We start from the raw sequence: 21,080 nt of genomic DNA, 5'->3' as shown, positions 1-21,080 counted from the left end.
TGTATGAGCAAAACTTTGTTCAGTTTTTGCCTTAAAGTTATTACATACATGAACTGGAAAGATGCAACATATTCCAGCTTTTCTAGCCATCCATAAAACAGTCAACATCTTACAAGAAAAATAATCCTTTATTTCATGGGTTGCTACAGCTGTTTTCACAGTCTTCAACCAGGTAATTGACAAACATCCCAGAGTTATTCCACAACTTGAAGAAAAACTTCAATTTTACTGAGGTTGTCTCCTGGCAGCATTACAAAATTGAGGGCCTGTACAGTGTGTCTGAAATTATTCATTTGGTAACAGTTCTTACTTTCTCTTATACCTGCAAGAGAAGATAATAGAAATTATATTACTCCATCAACCCAACTCTCAAAGACAGATGAGGAGCAGCACTGAGCATTTTCTAGGCAAAACAGTGTCCCAAGTAGAAGCCCAGGAATGTGTTAAAGGCCCTATCCTTGATTAGCCCCAGCATCAGACCTGCAAAAAGAGGGTACCACAGAACCAACACACCTTTTAGTAAGGGCCTTCAAACAATCACAAGAGGAAGAAGAAGAAAGCAAGGAAAAAGCCCCAAAACTTGAACAAGAAAGTAAAGGGAACTATACCTGGACTTGGATTTGAAGCTCCCTCCTTTCCTGCGCTGGGCAATACCCAAGCGTTTTCGATCTTCAAATGATGGGCTTTTGAGAGAGAGGGGATGGAGGAGAGGTCAGACACGTCACAGAATTATATCAGCAGGACAGGTACTTCTCAAAAGAACCCTGCCCCGATTTCAGAACCTCTTCCCCAATATCACAGCATCCCTGAGGAAGTACAGAGATGCAAACAAATTCTCATTACTGCACTCTGTGCTAATGTAGACCTGCTGAGACCTTACCCGGCACGGTACTGCTTCAGAGCCTTCCTGCTCGTGTTGGTCAGCTCTTCATCAAATACAGACAATTTCTTCTTCTTCTTGGGACCTAACAAATAATAACACTGGTTGTAAACAGAAGGCCACAGCATCATCACAGCACTCTTGAACACAACAATTAGCCGAAGCATGAAGCAAATGACTGCAAACATGGACCCTGGGCCAGCACTTGTGGCCATTCCTTTGAAGATCAGTGTCTCTCTCTATACAGACTAGATTAATTTACCTATTTCTAGCAAAGTAAGTGACATAAAGTAAGTTAGCTGTAAAACATAAGTCTCTACCTGCTGGTGCTGCTGCTGGTTCCTCCTCTGGCAAGGCTCTGGCTCTCTTTGCTCGGCGATTCCTCTTTGCCAGCCGCTCAGCATACATTTGAGATTTCAAGATCTCAAACTGTGACCTTTCCTCTGGCTGAAAGTTGTTAAAATACAAGTTTTGGTGATGTGAAGTTCTGCTAAGGGAAAACTATGATAGTCTGACCAGGGTCCCACTTGTCGACAAATAAACTCACTGTCATTTGGCCTTTTTTCTGTGTGTCCTGAACAAATTTCTTCCTTTTCTTTTTCCCTCGTAATGCTAGGTCAAATTCCTGCAGGGCTTTAGCCACTGGAAAGAGAAAGAAAAACAGAATAAAGAACCTCTTATAGCACAGAGCAGAGGCCAGCTGTGGCTATAGAATTTAACATGGCCACAGCGTCATGACTCACATTTCTCTTTCTTCCTCTCCTCACGGGTCTGGAACCAGCTCCGCTCCAAACTCTCACTTCCAGCCTCTTTTTTTCCTGTTTCCAGCTGCTTCTTTGCCTTGTTGATCTGTGTTAATTCAGACAAGATGTGAGCTCATGGTAGCTAAAAATTACTCCTCTCTTCCCTTTCCAAAATAGGCAGGTTACACTTAGGGTAGCCTCATAATGGACTGTATCACACCAGATACTAAAAAAAATGCTCACCTGGGCCTCTGACTGCTGCATTTCACGTTCCTCGCGCTCCAAGCACAGAACTGCATAGATATCTTTCTCTAAATTCTCAATCTTCTCCCGAAATTTCAATATGACATCTGTAAACAATACCATATGAACACCAGAGGCAGCTAATATGAAGTCCATCTTGTTTTTCAGCACCTCCTTTAGTGTCCCTCTGTACCATGATTCCATGTGTATTCTCTCCAGTTTTGTACCTCAGTAAATAAAAGTACCACATACCTTGGGGGAGGATTCTGGCTTTCACTGGTGCTTTAGCAGTCTTGACAATCTCCTTCAGCATCTTGCGCTCTTCCTCGCCCACCAGTGAAACTGAACGACCAGCCTTGCCTGCCCTGGCTGTCCGACCCACACGGTGCACATAGTGTTTGATGGTGTTGGGCATGGTAAAATTGATTACCTGTAACAGAAACACTGTTAGTAGGGAATCAACATGAAATGCCTCCTTAAAAAGCACAGCATTTCAAATACTCACTGTTTTAACACCTTCAATATCAAGTCCACGTGCAGCCACGTCTGTAGCTACCAGGATATCAATCTGCTCATCCTTAAAGCGCCTGAGCACAGACATCAAATTCATTAGCAATGAATGTAGCCATCTATTTCCACCATAAAACTTCCAACTTGGAAGTTTTTAGCTTAGGCTTGCTAACTGAGCCTGCTAATACCTGAGTGACTCCAGGCGCTGTGTCTGAGAGAGGTTCCCGTGAAGCTCCCCAACCCGCAGGCCCATCAGTCCCAGCAGGATGTGCATGCGGTGCGCCTGCTTCTTGGTCTGGGTGAAAAGCATCACGTGGTCCTGGAACGTTCGTGTCAGCAGAGCTAGAAGAAAGTCCTCTCAGAAGCCTGCTCCACAGTCACTCAGTGATCCCAGCTTGCCTCGGCTCATCACTAACCTGTTACAATGGCCTCCCGGTCCCCCTCCCGGTTGGGTCTGATCCGGATAAATTCCTGCCGCAGGAAAGGCGCAACATCCGTGTTGCTGTTCACGAAAATTCGGACGGGATTTTTCAGGGAAACGGAAGCCAAATCTTTCACCTACAAAAACAGGTTAAGAAAAAAAAGTCCATGTGATTTCTGGTAAAAGACCTGACAAATTCTTCCCATTCAACTTCCTGCCTAGGTATGTTTCTCAGCAGCTTGTCTTACCTCCTCAGTCATTGTGGCAGAGAAAAGCATTGTCTGACGGTGGTGGGAACACAACCTGATTATTTCCTTCATCTGTTCCTCAAAGTATTCATCCAGCATCCTACACAGGAGAAGAAAAACAAGATAAGGCAGCTTCACTTGGCCTGGCCAAGAAACATTACACAAGGCAGGATAACAAGGACAGTCTGAGAAAAAGGAAAGCAGAAAACTGCTATGTTTTTCATTGCTGTCCTGCTTACCCTACCTGTCTGCTTCATCCAAAATCAGCACCTCAACGCTGCTCAGGTGGAAAGAAGGGCAGTTGTGGAGATGATCAATCAGTCGCCCAGGAGTGGCAATAAGAATGTCTGGCCCTGAGCGCAGAGCAGCTTCCTGAGTCTTCACATCCAGGCCACCTGAAAGAGAGGGAATACAGATTGCTGACCCCCTGAGCACACTGCAGCAGAGTACAGGGATGCAAACTGCCTGAGGAATGGGAAGCACCTCAGAAAAAACCACATCCAAAACCAGAAATATTTTCTTTCTCAGAAACGGGTAAACAAGTACAGCACAACCTTGGAAAGCAAGATTTTAAACCACATTGTATCTACTAGAAGCATAAAACCATGCCTCCAGTTTTATACACAGAATTTCCAGTTCTGTATAGTGGTTTACAATGAGCTGTACAGGTCACATAAATGACTGAACACTCACCTACTGCCAGGCAAGTTGTGACACTGCTGAACTGTGCCAGCTGTTTAGTGACAGAGTGCACCTGAATCCCCAGTTCTCGTGTTGGCACCAGAACCAGCACACGTGTTATTGGAGCCTGACGAGGTTTGTAAATCAGGCGCTCAAGGACAGGCAAGATGAAGGCAGCTGTTTTACCTGAAAAACAAATCATAAGAAAGGTTACCAATTATTGTGAATAGCTGATTCTCTGTTTCTAGTGCCCTGCCCAACCCCTACCTGTCCCAGTGGCAGCACAAGCACAAATATCCTTTCCCAGAAGACCCACTGGGATACAAGCCTTCTGAATCGGGGTTGGTTGCTTGAAGCCAAGAGCTGTGATTGCCTAGAAAGGAGGGAGAGCAATTAAACTCTGTCTCTGGTGTGGCCACACCTGGAGTGCTGTGCCCAGAGCTGGGCTCATCACTACAAGACACACAGACATACTGCAGAGAGACAAGCAAGGGGCTACCAAGATTATGAAGGGCTTGGGAGGACCTCACATCTGGGGAAAGGCTGACAGAGCTGGGACTGCTGAGCCTGGAGAAGGCTCAGGGGGAAATCTGCCAATGTCAATCAATAAATACCTGATGAGAGGGTGGAAAGAGGATGGAGCCAGGCTCTTTTCAGTGGTGCCCAGAGAGAGATGCAACGGGCACAAACTAAAACATGGTGATGTATGTGTTTACGTATGTTTATGTGGTTTAGCTCCCTCTAAACACCAAGAACCACTTTTTCACCTCAAGGGTGACCAAGCACCCCACAGAGACTGCAGTCTCCAGCCCTGGAGGTATTCAAAGGCATCTGGACACATTCCTGAGCAGGGGTTGGACAAGATGACCTTCAACCATGCTGTGACAAGTCTTGCTCAAGATGGTGTTAACACATTCAATCTCTGACTGACACAATCAAAGAACAGTCTTCATTAATCTATAATAACAGCTTCTAAAGGACTATCACACTAGCTCCCAAATGATTTGCTTGTCAGAGAGGTTACAAAGCAATGAGAAATTTGACAGTTCTAACTGGTGGCAGGGAGGTTGTACAACATTCTTCAGAGTAATATGTAATAAATCAGCTAGGAAAATACCTTCAGCAAAGGTCGTGAAAGATTCATGTCCTGGAATGACAAGTTATCATCATATTGAGAGGCATCTTCAAAAAAGCTCTCAGCTTCCTAGAAACAGGAACAACAACAAAACTGAAACAACACATGCAGCAACACAACATGTTATTGAAGGGCTCTGGGCTGGTTTCTGAGCTACAATTTGTTAACCAAAGCAAATTCCTCAAAAATAAATACTGGAGAAATTTGACTAGTTTTTAACACTTACCACTTCTCCCTTCTTTGATCTCTTCTTTTCCTTCACTTTGACCTTATCTGCAGAGAGAGAGAAATGTGACAGGAATTAGGAAGCACAGCTAAACCCATAACAAGATGAACTATCTTCACCTTGTAACCTCATACTTTTTGCTCTCAATCCAGATGTTGAGGGAGAAACCTCAGAAACCACTAGAAGCATGTAATGGAGTAAAATTGCTGAGTAAATATCCTTGTTCAGGGTTGAGTTCAATTATGGCTACCATTCAAAATAAACTTGATTAAAATCAGAAAGAATGTTGCAGAAGGCAAACAAAATATAAAATGTGTTCCTTGCCCACTCCGAGCAAGGCTTAATTTCAGACTTTTCTCCAGTGAGTCAACTCTGTGTGAGAATTCTTGGCCATCTCAGTGTGTTCTGCTGATACCTGCTTTTGTGAAGATACTTTCATCATCCATTGAATACTCAGACTCCGCATCTTCCTCATCCCTACTGCAATCCTCATGCTCCTTTTTGGTTTGATCATCTTCAGCCTCTGCTGAAGCCTCCTCATCTGCAGCCTCCTCAACTTTCACTTTGGCTTGTTTAGCTTCTCTTTCCTAAAAAAAAAAAAATTATGAAAATATTTTAAAAAGAAATTATTAAAAAGAAACTTCAATCCTTTGTATGTGTTTGTTATTATAAGCCCATTCATTCATTACAAATCCATGGTTCTGCATAACTTTAATCACTAATAATTCTGCAACCTCATCCATTCAGCAACACATCACATGTGGCAACAAACCGAGCCAAGTGATGAGCTGCAGCCAGAGCAGCTGAGGGAATGGCCAAACACATACCAGTCTTTTCAGCAATAAGAAAGACCCTGACCTGGAGCTTCCTTTTCTGTCTCACTTTCTCAATCTTCTCATCCAGCGTCGTAGCTGCTTTCTAGGCAGAAAATCACAACAGGAGAGCTGTAAGAGGAGCCCAGGAGAGCAGTGGGCGCTGTGGCCTCCGGCACCGCAGCTCCGTCCCGGCCTCAGGCCTCACCTTGCCGCGGAGCTGCCGCAGCGCCGCCGTCCAGGCATCCTCCCCGCCGGCCTCCGCCTCCCCGAACACGAAGTCGGCGCTGAAGTCCCCGCGGGAGGGTCCCCGCCGCCTGGGGCCCGGCGCCCGGGGCAGCTCCTGCGGAAACAGCCGTGAGCAAGGACCGCGGCCCGGCCCCGCCGCCCCGGCCCGGCCCGCGCCCGCCCGGCCGCACCTCCTCATCCTCGGAGTCTCCAGATTCGGAGTCCACGGGCACCACGTCCCCCTCGGCGATGGTGCCCACCAGGCCCAGGCTCTCCAGCGTGGCCATGGCTGCGAGCCGGAACGCCGCGGGCCACGCGTGCGCTGGGCCGGGCCGGGCCGGGGGCCGGGCCCGGGCGGGTGGGCAGAGCCGCGGCTGCCTCCGCCCCGCAGTGCCGGGAAAGGAAACCGAAAGCAGGCGCGCCGGGGCCGGACGGGTGGCGGTGCGGTGTGTTTTGCGTCCTTTGCGCTTCTGCTCTGCTTCTCTTCGCTTCGCTTTCTCTTCGCTTCCCCTTGCCGCGGGAGGCGGAGAGGGAAGGAGAAGCTCCGTTTCGGGGGCGCTGTCCGCCGCTGGCCAGGGGCGGGGGCTCTGCCCACCGGGCGGGACTTGCGGGGAACTGGAAAGTGAAACTTTGGGGGGAATTGGAAAGGGAAGTGCTGGTGGGTGTCGGGGCAGAAGCGGCGGCTCCCGGGCTGCGCGGGCAGCGCAGCGCAGCATCGCCCGTGTTCGGCCGCAGGAGCGCCGCGGTGCCCAGCGCGCAGCGCTGCCTTCCCCCGGAGAGCTGGAGCAGACCCCGAGCAGTCCCCGGCCGGGCCATGGAGGGCGCTGGGCAGGAGCCCCCCGCCCTACAGTTCCGAGGTGGAGCGAGAGGTGAGGGTCCCCCGGGAGTGCAGGGCAGGAGGGCTGGGTGTGGTGCTGGTACAGGGGGGTGCGCTACTTCCCTACCTGCGTACAGCGAAATTTTCTCTCAAGGCTGAGTATCAACACTTCATTATTTGCCCTTGGAGTCTGTTTGGGGCCATGATGCGGCGATGTGTTGCAGCAGCCTCTTGCTATTTGTTCCTGCTAGCAATCAATTTTTCCCTAAGCGTCCTGTGGGGAGTCTGACAAAGGCCCCATGGGCTGTGCTTCCTGCCGCTCTGAGAGGCTGGACTTCACCAGGCACTCCATGTTTTGTGCCTGCTATGTACCGTTCAAGTCAGCTGTGGCGTCCTCTGTCATTATTTCACTGATGATTAACTCCCGAGGAAATGCTGTCCTGTGCAGCAAATTTAATCTTTCACCTTCTTACTCTGCCTTCACATCTGTGGAAAGAGGGGTTTTTTTTAGTGTCTTTGTAGCTCAAATGAAGTCTAAGCATGGCACTCTCTTTAGCAGTTGCATAAAAGGGTACAAATGAGACACCAATTTGAAAATCTGTGTGCAAATGTAATAAGTTTTTAACTTGATGTAAGATGTTCAAAATATGCTGACTATCAGGTCAATATGCTCATTTGTCTTTGTTGGGAGGCGTGTTAATTTGGTTGATTTATAATAAAGGAGTGTCTTTTTTTCTGCTTTTTTAAAGGGCATGTGCTTCGTTTGGACACTGGCTTTCTAGGAAAAGGCAGAAACAGAACAAATAATGTACCAGGCCAGGCGCCTAAGTTAGGGGAAAACCTCCAAGACAGTAATTATACCCTTTCACGTGGGCAAAGAGAAGAGGGGTTTGGTGGTTGGATTTCAAAGGTTCCTCAATCTGGTAAGAATGAACCAAGAATCCAAGGTGAACAGGCCAACAGTGAAGCCACAGGATTCTGGACAAAACAGGAGAATGAGGGAAGGAGAATGAGGGATCAAGGTGGACAAACACATGAGAGGGGCAGAGGACCCTGGAATGAGCACGAAAATGCATTTAGAGGAAGAAGGTGTCAGCTTGGACAAGCCCGTGAGAGGACCAGAGGACCCTGGAATGAGCAAGAAAGTAGAGGCAGGGGAAGGAGGTATCAAGGTGGACAAGCTCAGGGAGGAGCTAGAGGGAGAGGGCTGAGGAGTGGGTGGGAAAACGAAGGTAACACATGGAGGACGCAACCTCAGGAGAATCCTCATTTCCACCAGAATGCTACCCCAGGTGGTGGCCACCACAGTGAGCAGCCTCGGCAAGCCAGAAGGATTGGCTATAAATTCCTTGAAAGTCTCCTCGAGAAAGACCTCTCAGAAGTTGTCAGCACACTTGCTTCCAGTTCAGGGTTGAAGGAACTTCTTTCCCAAACAACCATGAACCGCAATTTTGTTCAACTCATTTGCCGGGTGCTTCAGAAAGTGTGCAGTTGCCAAACAGATAGACAGCGTGTCCAACACATTCTTGGAGTTGTGAAGGAGTCCAACTTTCTCAAGGTCTGTCTGCCACAGTATGTGTCTGACATGATAACAGAAGTAGTTCCTGCTGTACGCCATGAGTACCCTGAGCATATCAACAACATCATTTTACTTCTTCAGCACCTGATAAGTACTTTCCCAGCCAGCTCTGTGCAGAAAGTCTCCATTCTCTTGACAGTCTTGCCAGCATCCATAGATGCCCTGAGAACTTTTGGTGTGGACATCATGGAAGAGACAGAGAAGAATCTCAATCAAGTCCAGATGCTCATGCAGCATCTGCAGGAGAAGAGACGTGAAGGCACACTGAGAGCTGATAAGTGCACATTTATGCAGCCTCAAGATGGGCAAGCAAAAAACTATCGTTTCATGAGCATTTATCCAACATATGATGAGATACATGGTAATGAGAAACCTTTTCTACGTCCCAATTTTGTTTTTGGAAAATATGAAAGCACCAGTATTTATCTTGACACCCACTTCCGACTTTTGAGAGAAGACTTTGTAAGGCCTTTAAGGGAAGGTATCATGGAAGTTTTGCAGAACCTCCAGGACAGGAATTTAAGAAAGAAAAAATTTGATGATATCAGGATCTACTTTGATGCACGGATTATTGCCCCATCTTGTACCCCAGATGGCATTGCTTACAAGGTCCAGTTTGACACAAAACCACTGAGGTTTGTACAGTGGCAGAATTCTAAACGATTGCTGTATGGATCCCTAGTCTGCATGTCCCAAGATCACTTTGAAACATTCCTTTTTGCCACTGTTTCTAATCGTAATGCTGCAGAACTTGTCAATGGGATTGTGGAGCTGTGTTTTGATGCAGAGACCCAGCCACTGCTGGGAGAGTTTGAACCCTCAGACTCTTTCCTCATGGTAGAGACAACTGCCTATTTTGAGGCCTATCGGCATGTGTTAGAAGGGTTGCAGAAAATGCGGGAAGAAGATGTCCCATTCCAGAAGTACATTGTGGAATGTGATGCACAGGTGAAGGAGCCAGCATACCTGACACGGGGTACTGTCTACAACCTTGCACCTTTGACGAAGACTTCACGTAAAGAGAAGTGCCCTGATAGCTTGAAAAGTGTCAACATTCTAGATCCCAGTCAATGGCTTTCAATGGAAGCTTTGCAATTAGATGAATCTCAGATGCAGGCATTGAATCTTGCACTCACCAAGGAGCTGGCTATCATCCAAGGACCTCCTGGCACTGGTGAGACATATTTGCTTAAAGGCTCTGTAATTTAAGAAGTTCTTGATTTCCCCATATCGGGAGATTAACTTCAGAGAAAGCCAGCTGTACTGTCTCCAAAGCTTTAGTCCTGTGCATGATTGATGCTTGAGTCACCCAGTTAGTGTGAGCTGTGGAGACAGTTAAATATCCTCAAATAGCCATATCTGATCTTTGCCCACCTAGATGCAAGTAGACACCAACTGCACTGTTGGCTGTGCTTGTATATTGGGGTGAAAAAGTTTACAATGGCCTTTGAGAACTTGGTCCTTCTTGCTGTGCAGCACTCTTCTACTTGTCTTCATGGCATGTTAGGGCTTTGGGAACATTCAGCCATGAACCATTGTGTGAATAAAGTATTACAAGATGGACTGTAATTGTTTTAAATGGTACCTGGATTTAACAGGCACCAGTGCTTTTATTCCAGTAGTATGTGGATGTTTCATGTGCAGCCAAATGTCATCTATGATGCCAGTATCAGAGTGGGCTGGGGGATGCCGTGGGAGAGAGAACCCTGTGTCCAGGTCTGGTGTATTATCCAAAAAACAACATTCTTGCAGACTGTGGCCTTGCTCAGCTACAGGCTGGAATGTCAGTGTCATGCTACTTTGTCTGCATTTTGTAAGCTAGTTACCCCTGGGGTCAGTTCTCTTGGTACAGACCAGATTGGCAGTTTAGGAAGAAATCTTGTATCTGTTTTTGATGATTTCTATGTTTCGAGGCACTCATAGAGGGTGGATTACGTTCTTCTGATTCTGAGCTTGTCTTGCAGGGAAGACATACGTGGGTTTGAAGATTGTTCAGGCTCTCTTGACTAATGATCATGTGTGGCAAACCGCTTACCGGAGGCGTCCCATCCTTATAGTCTGCTACACCAACCATGCCCTGGATCAGTTCTTAGAAGGTAAGAGTACCTGCAAGCAGGATGGTGGTAGAATCATAGAATGGTTTGGGTTGGAAAGACCTTAAAGATCATCTAGTTCAACTGACCTGCCATGGACAGGGATACCTTCCACTAGGCCAGGTTGCTCCAAGCTCTGTCCAGTCTGACCTTGAACACTTCAAGTGGTAGTGCTTCCACAAATTCTCCAGTCAACCTGTTGGTAGAACCTGTAATTAGAAACTATACTATAATTCTTACTCTGCTCATTGTATGGCATGATAACCTGCATTTTGGTTTGATTCTTTTCAGTAACTGTAGCCCCATTTACATAGATTAAAAAAACTTGACTCAGAGCAAACCACTGTAGGATTTGCAGTCAAAGGGTATTTTTCCTACCTCTTGTCTTACTGCTGAAAACTGAGCTTGGCCCTTTAGTTCTAATATTTCTTTTTTATTCACAGGAATAGTCTCATTTGCATCAGATGGAATAGTGCGTATTGGGGGCAGGAGTAGCAGTGCAGCCCTGCACAGATTCACCTTGAAGGAGCTGAGGAAGCATACCAACAGATTTGACTTCTCAGACTATGACTTCAGAGACTATGAATATGTATGTACAGACCTCCTGGGAGATGCTGGGACTGGGTTGCCTGTGCATTAGAGGAGATATTAAACCTCCCCCACACCTGGCCTTTCACCTTGTTTTACGCTGAATTTGGCCTCTTAATTCTTCTGTCAGTTTTTTGTCGTGCTGTTAGTGAACTTTGTTCCTCTGAGTGTGACACTTCCTCTCTTGTCTTTGTTATGAGTAGACAATTCATCAGATGAAAAAGGCTGAGGAGGGTCTCCTTGAAGGAGCGAAGCGGTTGGAGTGCACGGCCTACGGAGTTCTGCATGAGCGCTACTTGAAACCACACATGGCCCCCCGGCACTGGGACAGCCTGAGAAGGGCTGTGGTAAGAGAGGGCCCTTTCTTCTGAGTCAAGCAGCGCCATTGCATGCTTACCATCCTTTCTGCTAATGGGCCTGAGGTTGCCCCAGCATACATCTTTTTAGCATCATTTGGTTACTGGGAAAGTAAGAAAATGAACAGCAAGGTGTGCCAAAGGACAGTAGTCTAGACAGGCAGGGCAAGTAGGGGCTTTGAATTTTGCTCCTTTAAACTGCAGAGATTCTAAGTGATCTTTAGCAGCATAAAAATGCAAGTATCCAAAGGAAAGCCTCTTAAACTGAAGGGAGGAGAGGTACGCTTTCTGAAGATCTGGGGTTGTTTGGAATTTATAGTTCTGGAGGGTGTCTTGGGGGGACTTGTCCTAGTTGCCGCTGCTGTAAGGTGCTGCTTTGGTATCATCCTAAGACTCTGAAGTGCAATAGGCCTGACTCATTTGACTTTCCCTGTATTAGGCGGACACTGACTTTAACTACTTTCGTTCACAACGCTCACTGATTCTGGAGTGGCTGGGACTTGGTGTATCTGCCTTCACCCAGAATGCTGCAGAGAATACATGGGCTGAAAATCCAGGTAAAACAAAGAAAACAAAACAAAAAAAACAAACACCAGAAAGACACCCACCCCACACACATTTTCTACAAGTGTGTTTACCTAAGCAGTGTATGAGTGCCAGAAAAGAGATTATGGTACTTAATAGGCACTGAATGATGTGTGATACTGTGAGGGAGTGGAAAGAAGATTAATCCTAATTGCTGCTTCTCTTTCCCCCAGCTAGCTGATGACAAGGGAGGGGGGGGTGGCAGGTTCCCCCTGGAGCTCTGTTGAATCCCAGCTGTCAGTTGTTTCGGCACATTATAAAACACAGGGAAGCACACGGGTCCCAGAGTAACTTTATTTGTGGTAAACTTCCCCTTTTCCTCTCCCAGGACCCTGATCAAGGGGCAAACAAAGACTTATATGTGGGTGCAGGTCTCAGGGGAAGGCGCAACCTTCAACAAATCAGGAGAATTGGGAGTAAAAACCCAGGCAGGGATCACAATGTGTGAACCAATAAAATTCTAAGGGAGGAAAAAAGTTTCAGCGAACTGCTAAAGTTTGGAGAAATAGAAACTAGAAACTAGCTGACGAAATAACTGGAAAAAGGCAGAGACAAAAGGAAAACAGCAACAAGGGAAACCACCAAACCACAAATCAAACCATAAACCTACTAACAAAACAAAAATCACAATACAACACCTAATTTCAATGCTGCACTGATAGAGTGGCTGTGGCTTGCTTCATGTGACTGTGACTCTCACAGGTGGTCAGCAGGAAGGAGAGGAGGACAGTGAAGATGTAGCAGAAGAGGAGCTTTTGGAGATCCCAGAGATGGCTGACCTGATTGAAGCTGAGAGAGTGATTGAGGATGAAAGAATAGCAAACTATTGGAGGAGGGAGAAGGAAGATGACAGTGTTCATGATCTAGCCCGTGCCATGTTGGCTATGAAGCTGGATCAAGAAGAAGGAACAGCTCAACCATGGCAGGAGAACATGCAGTGGGAGGTAACTGCATGCATTAGCATGACTGTGTAAAGAATAACATGGGGTGCTAACACAAAAGAATCTTTGTACTGTAACTGCTTATTGGGGTACTTTTTTTTTTTTTTTTTGCAGGTAACTCGTGGCCAGAGGAGAAAAATTATGCAGAAGATGAAGGTTGAGCTCCGTAAAGTGAACGCAATGACAGAGTTAGAGGCCAATGCTGTTCGGGATGTGTGGCAACTTGACCTGAACTCCCGCTGGAGGCTTTACAGGTGACAAAGCTATTTTGCAGGGCTTGCCAGGCAGGTGTTTCCTAGGATCATTCCAGTGTGCAAAGTGTCAAGCCATGATGTTTCTGTTTGTACTTGTTCAGTTCCTTGTATGAACATGTTTGTTCTTACCTTCCTTGTACTGCATGGGAAGCAATGTCAGGCCCTGCATTTGTACATGTTCAGGACTAAGTACAGATGATAATAACCTGTTTTCCAAAAGGTATGGCAGAAGTTTTTAGCTGAATCCACTCAGAACCTGTGGGTCACCATCTTGTTTTCCTTGCAGTGTGTGATAACAGCGCTTTCTTCCCAGGCTTTGGCTGCAGACTTACCAGGGTTTTATTCGAGAGGACATTCGGGATCATGAAGAGCAGTATCAGGAAGCAGCCAGAAAACTGAAAGAACTGAAGCTGGAGCAAGATCTCTGCATTCTCAGTAGCGCCAGAATTGTGGGGATGACAACTACAGGTGCAGAGCAGTTGGGAAGCAAACCAGTATTGTATTGCTTCCAATCATGTTTAAAGAACCTTTTGCTGAAGGATTAGTATCATGTGTTGCTTCACAGCCTGAGTCAGGCCCTGCATTAGTCTGGGGCCTTTTTAATCTGTGACTCCCTTTGCAAATGGGGCTGTTGTGAGAGTTGTTAATTAGTGGCATGAGCAGCTTCTGTGCTGTTTTGCACTCCCCCTCTTTGAGTAGCATTCTTCTAATGGAACTGCACCACTTGTGCCTTAGTAAGGCACAGGTAATACCTGTATTGCTACTCCCACAGCACCTTCTGGAGATGGTGGTGTCAAGATCATTGTAGTATGTCTCTTTGGAGAGACAATTTCGGTTTATTTAAGTGTGTAGAACAATATATTGAGTGTTTCTTCTGTCTGAAGAGAGCATTGAAAAAGGACCAAGGCAGGCATAGGACTAATCCTCACCTGCCTTCCTTAACTCTTCATATAGAAGCCATCCCTGGTGCTGTTTTAAAATTCAAAAAGCCAAGTGTTGAAATGGGGAATCTTGAGAAGAACCCCAGTTTTTCTGAGACAGAAAAACTCTCCCTACTCCCCTCTGTGAAAAGTCTTGCCTTACTGCTTGAATGCAGTTATATCCTAAGGTTTATCTTCTGTCCTTGCTCAGGTGCTGCAAAATACCGACGGATCTTGCAGTACATAGAGCCACGAATTGTCATTGTAGAAGAGGCAGCAGAGGTGCTTGAGGCTCACACCATTACTACTCTGAGTAGTGAATGCCAGCACCTCATCCTCATTGGAGATCATCAGCAGGTAACTTTCATGACTAACATCTCTGTCTGCTGGGTTAATGAACAAGAACTGCCTAACCAAAAGCTGTGTGGGAAAATTGCCAAGGCTTGTTGCTCCCCAGCTTCCACAGATACCACAGGTCCTGTCTCCTGTAGTTTTAGAGCTCCTGTGGGACTGGTGTTTTAATTGAACTGATACAATTTTAAATGTGCTTTGATTGTGGCTGTATCTAGCTTTGATGTTTAGCACTTCTGCAAGAATCCAGTCTCTGGCCTTTCAGTGGGCGACCAGTCGCAGAAAATGAAAGTGAAAAATCCTACTTACACATAGGAAAAGTGCCAAAACATGGACCTCCTATCTCTTCTCTTTCAGCTGCAGCCTAGTGCAAATGTTTATGACCTCGCCAAGAACTTCAACCTTGAAGTCTCTCTCTTTGAACGTCTGATCAAAGTGGATTTCCCCTTTGTCTGTCTGAAATACCAAGTAAGAAAGAGCTATAAAAATGGCATTTGTACTTAGGTTGTTTTAAGTTTATAATACACTTAAGTTTATATTTCTACTGTAAGAGCAGCCTAAAAGAAAATAATGTACTAACTTCTGAAAACAGTGGTGGGAGCTGTCAAACTGATACAGAGTTCCAGCATATTTTCAGTTATTTAGTGATATTGTCCACAGCACTGTGGTTCTCATGTTTTTGTGTGAAAAACATGGTTTATTGTGGCAACTGAAACTTCCACAACTTTGCAGAGTGAAACAGCACAATTCTTCTCAGGATGCTTCCTGCTAAATTGCTATAATTGTTTATCTTGGTGCCTGGGGAAGTTAATTCTACCACCAGCAGTCCTGTGTTAAAGGTACCTGAAAGAGTTTATTTAGTAGTTAGGGTGAGGTGCTGGCTTTTGTTATCTATAAGTGTGCTTAGATTTGCACTGAAACCAGCATTATTTTGCAACAACCTTATCAAGAGATTTTCTTGAAGATGTTCTTCTACTATCACTCCTGCAGTTGTTGGTGGTGTCAGTAATGGGGTGAGGAGGGAGAGTAGGGATTGGGAAGTGCTCCCTTCTTGTCTCTTATTGAAAAGTCATCCTTGTCTTGTATTCAGCCACGGTCTGTACAGTGGAGCAAAAGAATACTGACAGGGAATTATGGTGCTCCTTTCTCAAGACTGATAAAACTGTTTTGTGTTTCAGCACCGCATGCGCCCTGAAATTGCCCAGCTTATCAGTCCTCATATATACCAGAAGCTGGAGAACCATCCCTCTGTCCTGGAATATGAGAATATAAAAGTGAGTTTTCAGCAATCCAAGTGATTGCTTTTGTCCCTTGTTACTGGCTAAATGAGTAAACTACAGAGTTCAAGGATTTCAAATTCTTAGGTCAAATTCACTTACTGAATTTTTTACCTGAATGGAGGAATTGTGCAATATAGAATTATGTAAGTAATTTGTAGTTCTTCTGGCTTTAGTGATGGCGGACAGTGGAAATAGATCCAATACCAATAACTTTAAAAAAAACAGTAAGAAATGCAAGGGGGAACAAACAAATTGTAGGAGTTTGAAAGCTAGGAATAAATCTGAAATGAAAGACTTAAAGCATAATATTGATACTCCAACAAAAAATAGGTGACAGAATTACTGGAACTCTTTTCTTGGTCTCTCCATTTGGGCAATCTACCAATAAACAACATCTGCAAAGAAGATTTATGCAGCTTACAAGTATAAAATCATCATTTATCATCTAACATGCACAATAAACAGCCAGAATTTAGTAAGCTATTAGAATGCTTGCCTTGAGTATCAGTCAGAAGTGTCAGTCTTTGCTTCTTCCTTAATGGTACTGAGTTTCCATCTTAACACTCACTGCCTACTTTCTGATTTGTATTTCCTCAATAAAATGAGGAAATACAAATGAGGAAGCCCTAACCAGGGCTTCATGTATCTCGTGTTGGTGCTTGTCTTGCATCTTTGAACTATTAACAGTCATCTCTATGTAATCCTACCTTGGAAAACCAGAAATCTGCGTTTGATCTGCAGAAGCTGTTCTTTCCTATTAAAATCAGTCTCTGGGTTTTGGCAGGCAGAACAATAATTTCTTATGGGTAGAATAATTCCAGTTAATAGGTAAAAATTTAAAAGCCCCTGCTAACTCAAGGCTAATAGAGTTTTTGAACAGGTGAGCAGTCAACTCCATACACCATGAGCTGGTAAGTGACTACTGGAGTCCTAGCATTCCTTTACTGTTGAAGAAGAAATCTTCCTTGCTGTTTTGTTTTTATTGCAGCAACAAAGGAAGCGTGTTTTAGGCAAGTGCTCAGCCCTGTGCACTGGTAACTTAGTATCTTTTTCCCACTGGCCCAAAACAAGACATTGTTCACACTATGAATATGGTTTGAGAAGTTACTAACACTTCATGTTTTCTTTGGTGGAACCTGGAAATGTACTGCAAAAACATCTCTGGAAAGATAGGGAATAAAATCAGAAACAGATTTCATATTATGATACTAAAATATTACCAGTAAGCTGAAATGGGAATTTGATTAATAACCTATGGAAATCTCAGAGGAAATCACCTAAGTGATTTCCTAAGTGTGTGTACTACGTACTGCATACAGTACTGTATACAGTATACAGTAACTGCATACTGTACTGTATACTGTACTGTGTACTGTATACAGTAACTGCATACTGTAGTCAACTCATTAGAAGTCCTCCTGTGAGTGGATAATCAGGAACATGGAAACACTCTTGGCTGACAGAAACTAGAATTCTCTCTCTGACATCCTTCCTCTTGTTTCAGGGTGTCTCAACTAATATCTTCTTTGTGGAACATGAGGTTCCTGAACAAGAGATCCAGGAAGGGAAAAGCCACCAGAACCCACACGAGGCCCGCTTTGTAGTGGAACTGTGCAAATATTTCTTGTGTCAGGGCTATGAACCTTCTCAGATCACCATTCTCACTACTTACACTGGACAGCTCTTCTGTCTGCGTAAGCTCATGCCAGCAAAGACCTTTGAAGGTGTGAAGGTTCATGTGGTAGATAAGTACCAGGGAGAGGAGAATGATATTATTCTGCTGTCATTGGTGCGAAGCAACAAAGAGGGGAGACCCGGGTTCTTGCAAATCCCTAATCGGATATGTGTGGCATTATCCAGAGCTAAGAAAGGCCTCTATTGTATTGGAAACATGAGAATGCTTGGCAAGGTTCCTCTCTGGAACAAGATCATTGAAACCCTTGGGAAGAACGGTCACATTGGCCAGTCATTGGAGCTTTGCTGTCAAAACCACCCTGGAACCAAGACAAAGGTATCTACAGGTGAAGACTTCAACAGCGTCCCAGAGGGAGGCTGTACTCGTCCCTGTGAGTTTAGGTTGAGTTGTGGACATGTTTGCATGAGGGCATGTCACCCATATGACCCAGAGCACAAAAAGTACCAGTGCCTGAAGCCTTGTCAAAAGGTACTTTGTGCAGATGGGCACCACTGTCCAAAATCATGTTATGAGCCCTGTGGAAAATGTATGGTGAAGGTAGAGAAAACAATTTCTAAATGTGGCCACATACAGATGGTGCCATGCCATATTCCACAACGGCAATTTGAGTGCCTAGAGCCTTGCCAGAAGAAGTTAAACTGTGGACACAAATGCAGGCGTTCCTGTGGGCAGCAATGCACAATGAAGTGTCCTGAACAGGTTACAGCCACACTGAAATGTGGCCATGAGCAGAAAGTTTTGTGCTGGATGACTGAGATGGGACATGAGGAGGCCGTGAAATGTGAGACAAAGTGTTCTGTCACACTGGCATGTGGTCATGTATGTTCAGGTTCCTGTCATGCTTGCTTTGGAGGCAGATTTCATAAGGCATGTGACAGCCCATGCAAGCGTGTCTTGATCTGTTCCCACAAGTGTCAAGAGCCTTGTACTACAGAATGTCCTCCATGTCAGAAGGAATGTCAGAACTATTGTATTCACAGTAAGTGCAAAAAGAAATGTTGGGAAAGCTGTGTTCCTTGTGCAGAGCCATGTGAGTGGCAGTGCCAGCACTACCAGTGTACCAACCTTTGCTCTGAGCCGTGCAACAGGCCTCGCTGCAATGTTCCCTGTGCTAAGATGCTGCCCTGTGGTCATCCCTGTGTTGGATTGTGTGGAGAGCCCTGCCCAAAGAAGTGCCTTGTTTGTGACCACGAGGAGCTCACTCAGATCTTTTTTGGCTTTGAGGATGACCCAGATGCTCGATTTGTACAGCTTGAAGACTGTGGCCATGTCTTTGAGTCGCAGGGTCTTGACCACTATATGGATGAAGATGATGATGTCGTCAAGCTGAAGGTATGCCCTATGTGTCAGACACCCATCAGAAAGAATCTGAGATATGGCAGCAGTGTGAAAAGGCAGGTGGAGGAGATAGAACGAGTGAAACAGAAAATCCAAGGCCCAGCAGAGGAAATTGAGTCTAACAGAAAGAGACTGAAGGCTGCACTGGCACAGAATATTTATCTGAAGCATAATCTATCCTCTAAGTATGCCATGCTGGAAGAGAAACTAAAAGCTTCTCCTCTCTCCACAAAGAGTATTGGACTAATTGAGAACCTGCTTAATTTCTACAAACGTGTAGGAGACCTAACTAATTCTCTGAACAAAATTGCTGAGAACGAAAAGAAGGGGCTGGTAAAGAGGCTGGATGAGGTGCAGAAGTGGTTGGACAAGCAACGCATCAGTTTTACAGGACAGGAGCTCGCTGACCTGCAGTCTGAGATCCAGAGACTGACTTACTTGCTGAGCCTCTTGGTAAGGTGCAAAGCAAGTAGGATGATATCCACAGACATCGCAGCAGAGATTAACAGTGCACGTGAGATCCTGGAAGGGACGAGGAAATTCACAGAGGAGGATGAGGCTGCAGTGAAGGCTCACCTGAAGAAGATCAATGTTAGCTTACCCGTGTCAGGGCTGGGGATTTCTGAAGCTGAACGGGTGCAGATTGTCACTGCTATTGGCTGTCCCCGTGGCCACTGGTTCAAGTGCAAAAATGGGCATATCTATGTAATTGGGGAGTGTGGGGGGGCAATGCAGAAGAGTACGTGCCCTGAGTGCCATGAGGTCATCGGTGGCACCAACCACGCTCTGGACAGCAGCAACAGCCTGGCCCCGGAGATGGACGGGGCAACCCACGCGGCCTGGTCCGATGTGGCCAACAACATGCTCAACTTCGAGGACCTCCGCCGGCTGATGTAGAGGGCGTGAGCCTCGCTTTTTATCACAGACACGCTCGCAGGGGCACAGCCCCGCTGCTTTCCCTGTTTGCTTGTTCATTAATAAACTTGTGTGTGTCGCTGCCAACCGGCCTGGGCTGTCTCTGTGGGGCGGGGCTCTCTCTGTGGGGCTGTCTTTGTGGGGTGGGGCTGTCTCTATGGGGTTGTTTATGGGGCGGGGCTCTTTATGGGGCGGTCTCTATGGGGTGGGGCTGTCTCTGTGGGGCTGTCTCTGTGGGGTGGATCTGTCTCTATGGGGCTGTCTCTGTGGGGTGGGGCTGTCTGTGGGGTTGTCTCTGTGGGGCGGGAATGGCTCTGTAGAGTTGTCTCTGTGGGGCGGGGCTCTATGGGGCTCTCTCTGTGGGGCAGGGCTGTCTGTGGGGTGGGGGTCTATGGGGCGGGGCTGTCTCTCTGAGACTGTCTCTCTGAGGCTGTCTGTGGGGTGGAGCTGTCTCTGTGGAGCTGTCTCTGAGCCTGTCTGTGGGGTGGGGCTGTCTCGCTGAGGTTGTCTCTCTGAGGCTGTCTCTGCGGGGCTGTCTCTCTGAGGCTGTCTGTGGGGTGGAGCTGTCTCTGTGGGGCTGTCTCTCTCTGAGGTTGTCTCTCTGAGGCTGTCTGTGGGGCTGTCTCTGTGGGGTGGAGCTGTCTCTCTGAGGTTGTCTCTCTGAGGCTGTCTCTCTGAGGCTGTCTGTGGGGCGGAGCTGTCTCTCTGAGGCTGTCTGTGGGGCGGAGCTGTCTCTCTGAGGCTGTCTCTCTGAGGCTGTCTCTCTGAGGCTGTCTCTCTGAGGCTGTCTGTGGGGTGGGGCTGTCTCTCTGAGGCTGTCTGTGGGGTGGGGCTGTCTCTCTGAGGCTGTCTCTCTGAGGCTGTCTGTGGGGTGGGGCTGTCTCTCTGAGGCTGTCTCTCTGAGGCTGTCTGTGGGGTGGAGCTGTCTCTCTGAGGCTGTCTCTCTGAGGCTGTCTGTGGGGTGGGGCTGTCTCTCTGAGGCTGTCTGTGGGGCGGAGCTGTCTCTCTGAGGCTGTCTGTGGGGCGGAGCTGTCTCTCTGAGGCTGTCTCTCTGAGGCTGTCTGTGGGGTGGGGCTGTCTCTCTGAGGCTGTCTGTGGGGTGGGGCTGTCTCTCTGAGGCTGTCTCTCTGAGGCTGTCTGTGGGGTGGAGCTGTCTCTCTGAGGCTGTCTCTCTGAGGCTGTCTCTCTGAGGCTGTCTGTGGGGTGGGGCTGTCTCTCTGAGGCTGTCTCTCTGAGGCTG

The 21,080-nt window shown here is 46.6% G+C and overlaps 2 protein-coding genes and 1 long non-coding RNA gene across 3 annotated transcripts; 1 reads left to right on the top strand and 2 right to left on the bottom strand.

The window, feature by feature from the left end:
- Positions 1–109: 109 nt before the first annotated feature.
- Positions 110–6,476, bottom strand: DDX27 (DEAD-box helicase 27). The gene is made up of 21 exons (XM_064391701.1): positions 6,319–6,476; positions 6,108–6,242; positions 5,946–6,005; positions 5,503–5,674; positions 5,088–5,134; positions 4,844–4,930; positions 3,994–4,099; positions 3,739–3,912; positions 3,290–3,440; positions 3,046–3,145; positions 2,793–2,934; positions 2,565–2,718; positions 2,372–2,453; positions 2,119–2,296; positions 1,867–1,973; positions 1,624–1,729; positions 1,428–1,522; positions 1,201–1,327; positions 881–965; positions 609–683; positions 110–322 (listed from the first exon to the last, which is right to left on the bottom strand). Exons 1-21 carry the CDS (start codon positions 6,412–6,414, stop codon positions 307–309), a joined length of 2,295 nt encoding a protein of 764 aa, XP_064247771.1. The 5' UTR covers positions 6,415–6,476; the 3' UTR covers positions 110–306.
- A 135-nt stretch (positions 6,477–6,611) lies between these two features.
- On the top strand, positions 6,612–19,927 carry ZNFX1 (zinc finger NFX1-type containing 1). Its single transcript, XM_064391700.1, has 13 exons — positions 6,612–6,996; positions 7,694–9,697; positions 10,488–10,619; positions 11,060–11,205; positions 11,408–11,551; positions 12,000–12,117; positions 12,848–13,089; positions 13,201–13,340; positions 13,654–13,808; positions 14,472–14,617; positions 14,969–15,079; positions 15,790–15,885; positions 17,396–19,927. The coding sequence occupies exons 1-13, from the start codon at positions 6,942–6,944 to the stop codon at positions 19,820–19,822; spliced, it is 5,916 nt and encodes a 1,971-aa protein (XP_064247770.1). The 5' UTR covers positions 6,612–6,941; the 3' UTR covers positions 19,823–19,927.
- LOC135282160 (uncharacterized) lies at positions 9,251–17,402 on the bottom strand. The gene is made up of 3 exons (XR_010348466.1): positions 14,921–17,402; positions 10,706–10,812; positions 9,251–10,629 (listed from the first exon to the last, which is right to left on the bottom strand). It is a non-coding gene; the product is annotated as an uncharacterized LOC135282160 (long non-coding RNA).
- Positions 19,928–21,080: the final 1,153 nt, after the last annotated feature.

This window comes from Passer domesticus, chromosome 16, assembly GCF_036417665.1.
Source record: "Passer domesticus isolate bPasDom1 chromosome 16, bPasDom1.hap1, whole genome shotgun sequence".
Classification (NCBI taxonomy): Eukaryota; Metazoa; Chordata; class Aves; order Passeriformes; family Passeridae; genus Passer; species Passer domesticus.
Note: the sequence above shows the minus strand (reverse complement) of the source record. Positions and strands in the feature narration are given on the sequence as shown.

Excerpts from the sequence above, each read along its gene's own strand:
- DDX27 (XM_064391701.1), bottom strand. The coding sequence starts at position 6,414 with ATGGCCACGCTGGAGAGCCTGGGCCTGGTGGGCACCATCGCCGAGGGG. Across the intron at positions 5,135-5,502 it reads AAGTATCTTCACAAAAGCAG|ATAAGGTCAAAGTGAAGGAA; the intron begins GTATCAGCAGAA and ends CTCTCTCTGCAG. Across the intron at positions 4,931-5,087 it reads GATCAAAGAAGGGAGAAGTG|GAAGCTGAGAGCTTTTTTGA; the intron begins GTAAGTGTTAAA and ends TCCTGTTTCTAG.
- ZNFX1 (XM_064391700.1), top strand. The coding sequence starts at position 6,942 with ATGGAGGGCGCTGGGCAGGAGCCCCCCGCCCTACAGTTCCGAGGTGGA. Across the intron at positions 13,090-13,200 it reads AGGAGAACATGCAGTGGGAG|GTAACTCGTGGCCAGAGGAG; the intron begins GTAACTGCATGC and ends TTTTTTTTGCAG. Across the intron at positions 13,809-14,471 it reads TGTGGGGATGACAACTACAG|GTGCTGCAAAATACCGACGG; the intron begins GTGCAGAGCAGT and ends GTCCTTGCTCAG.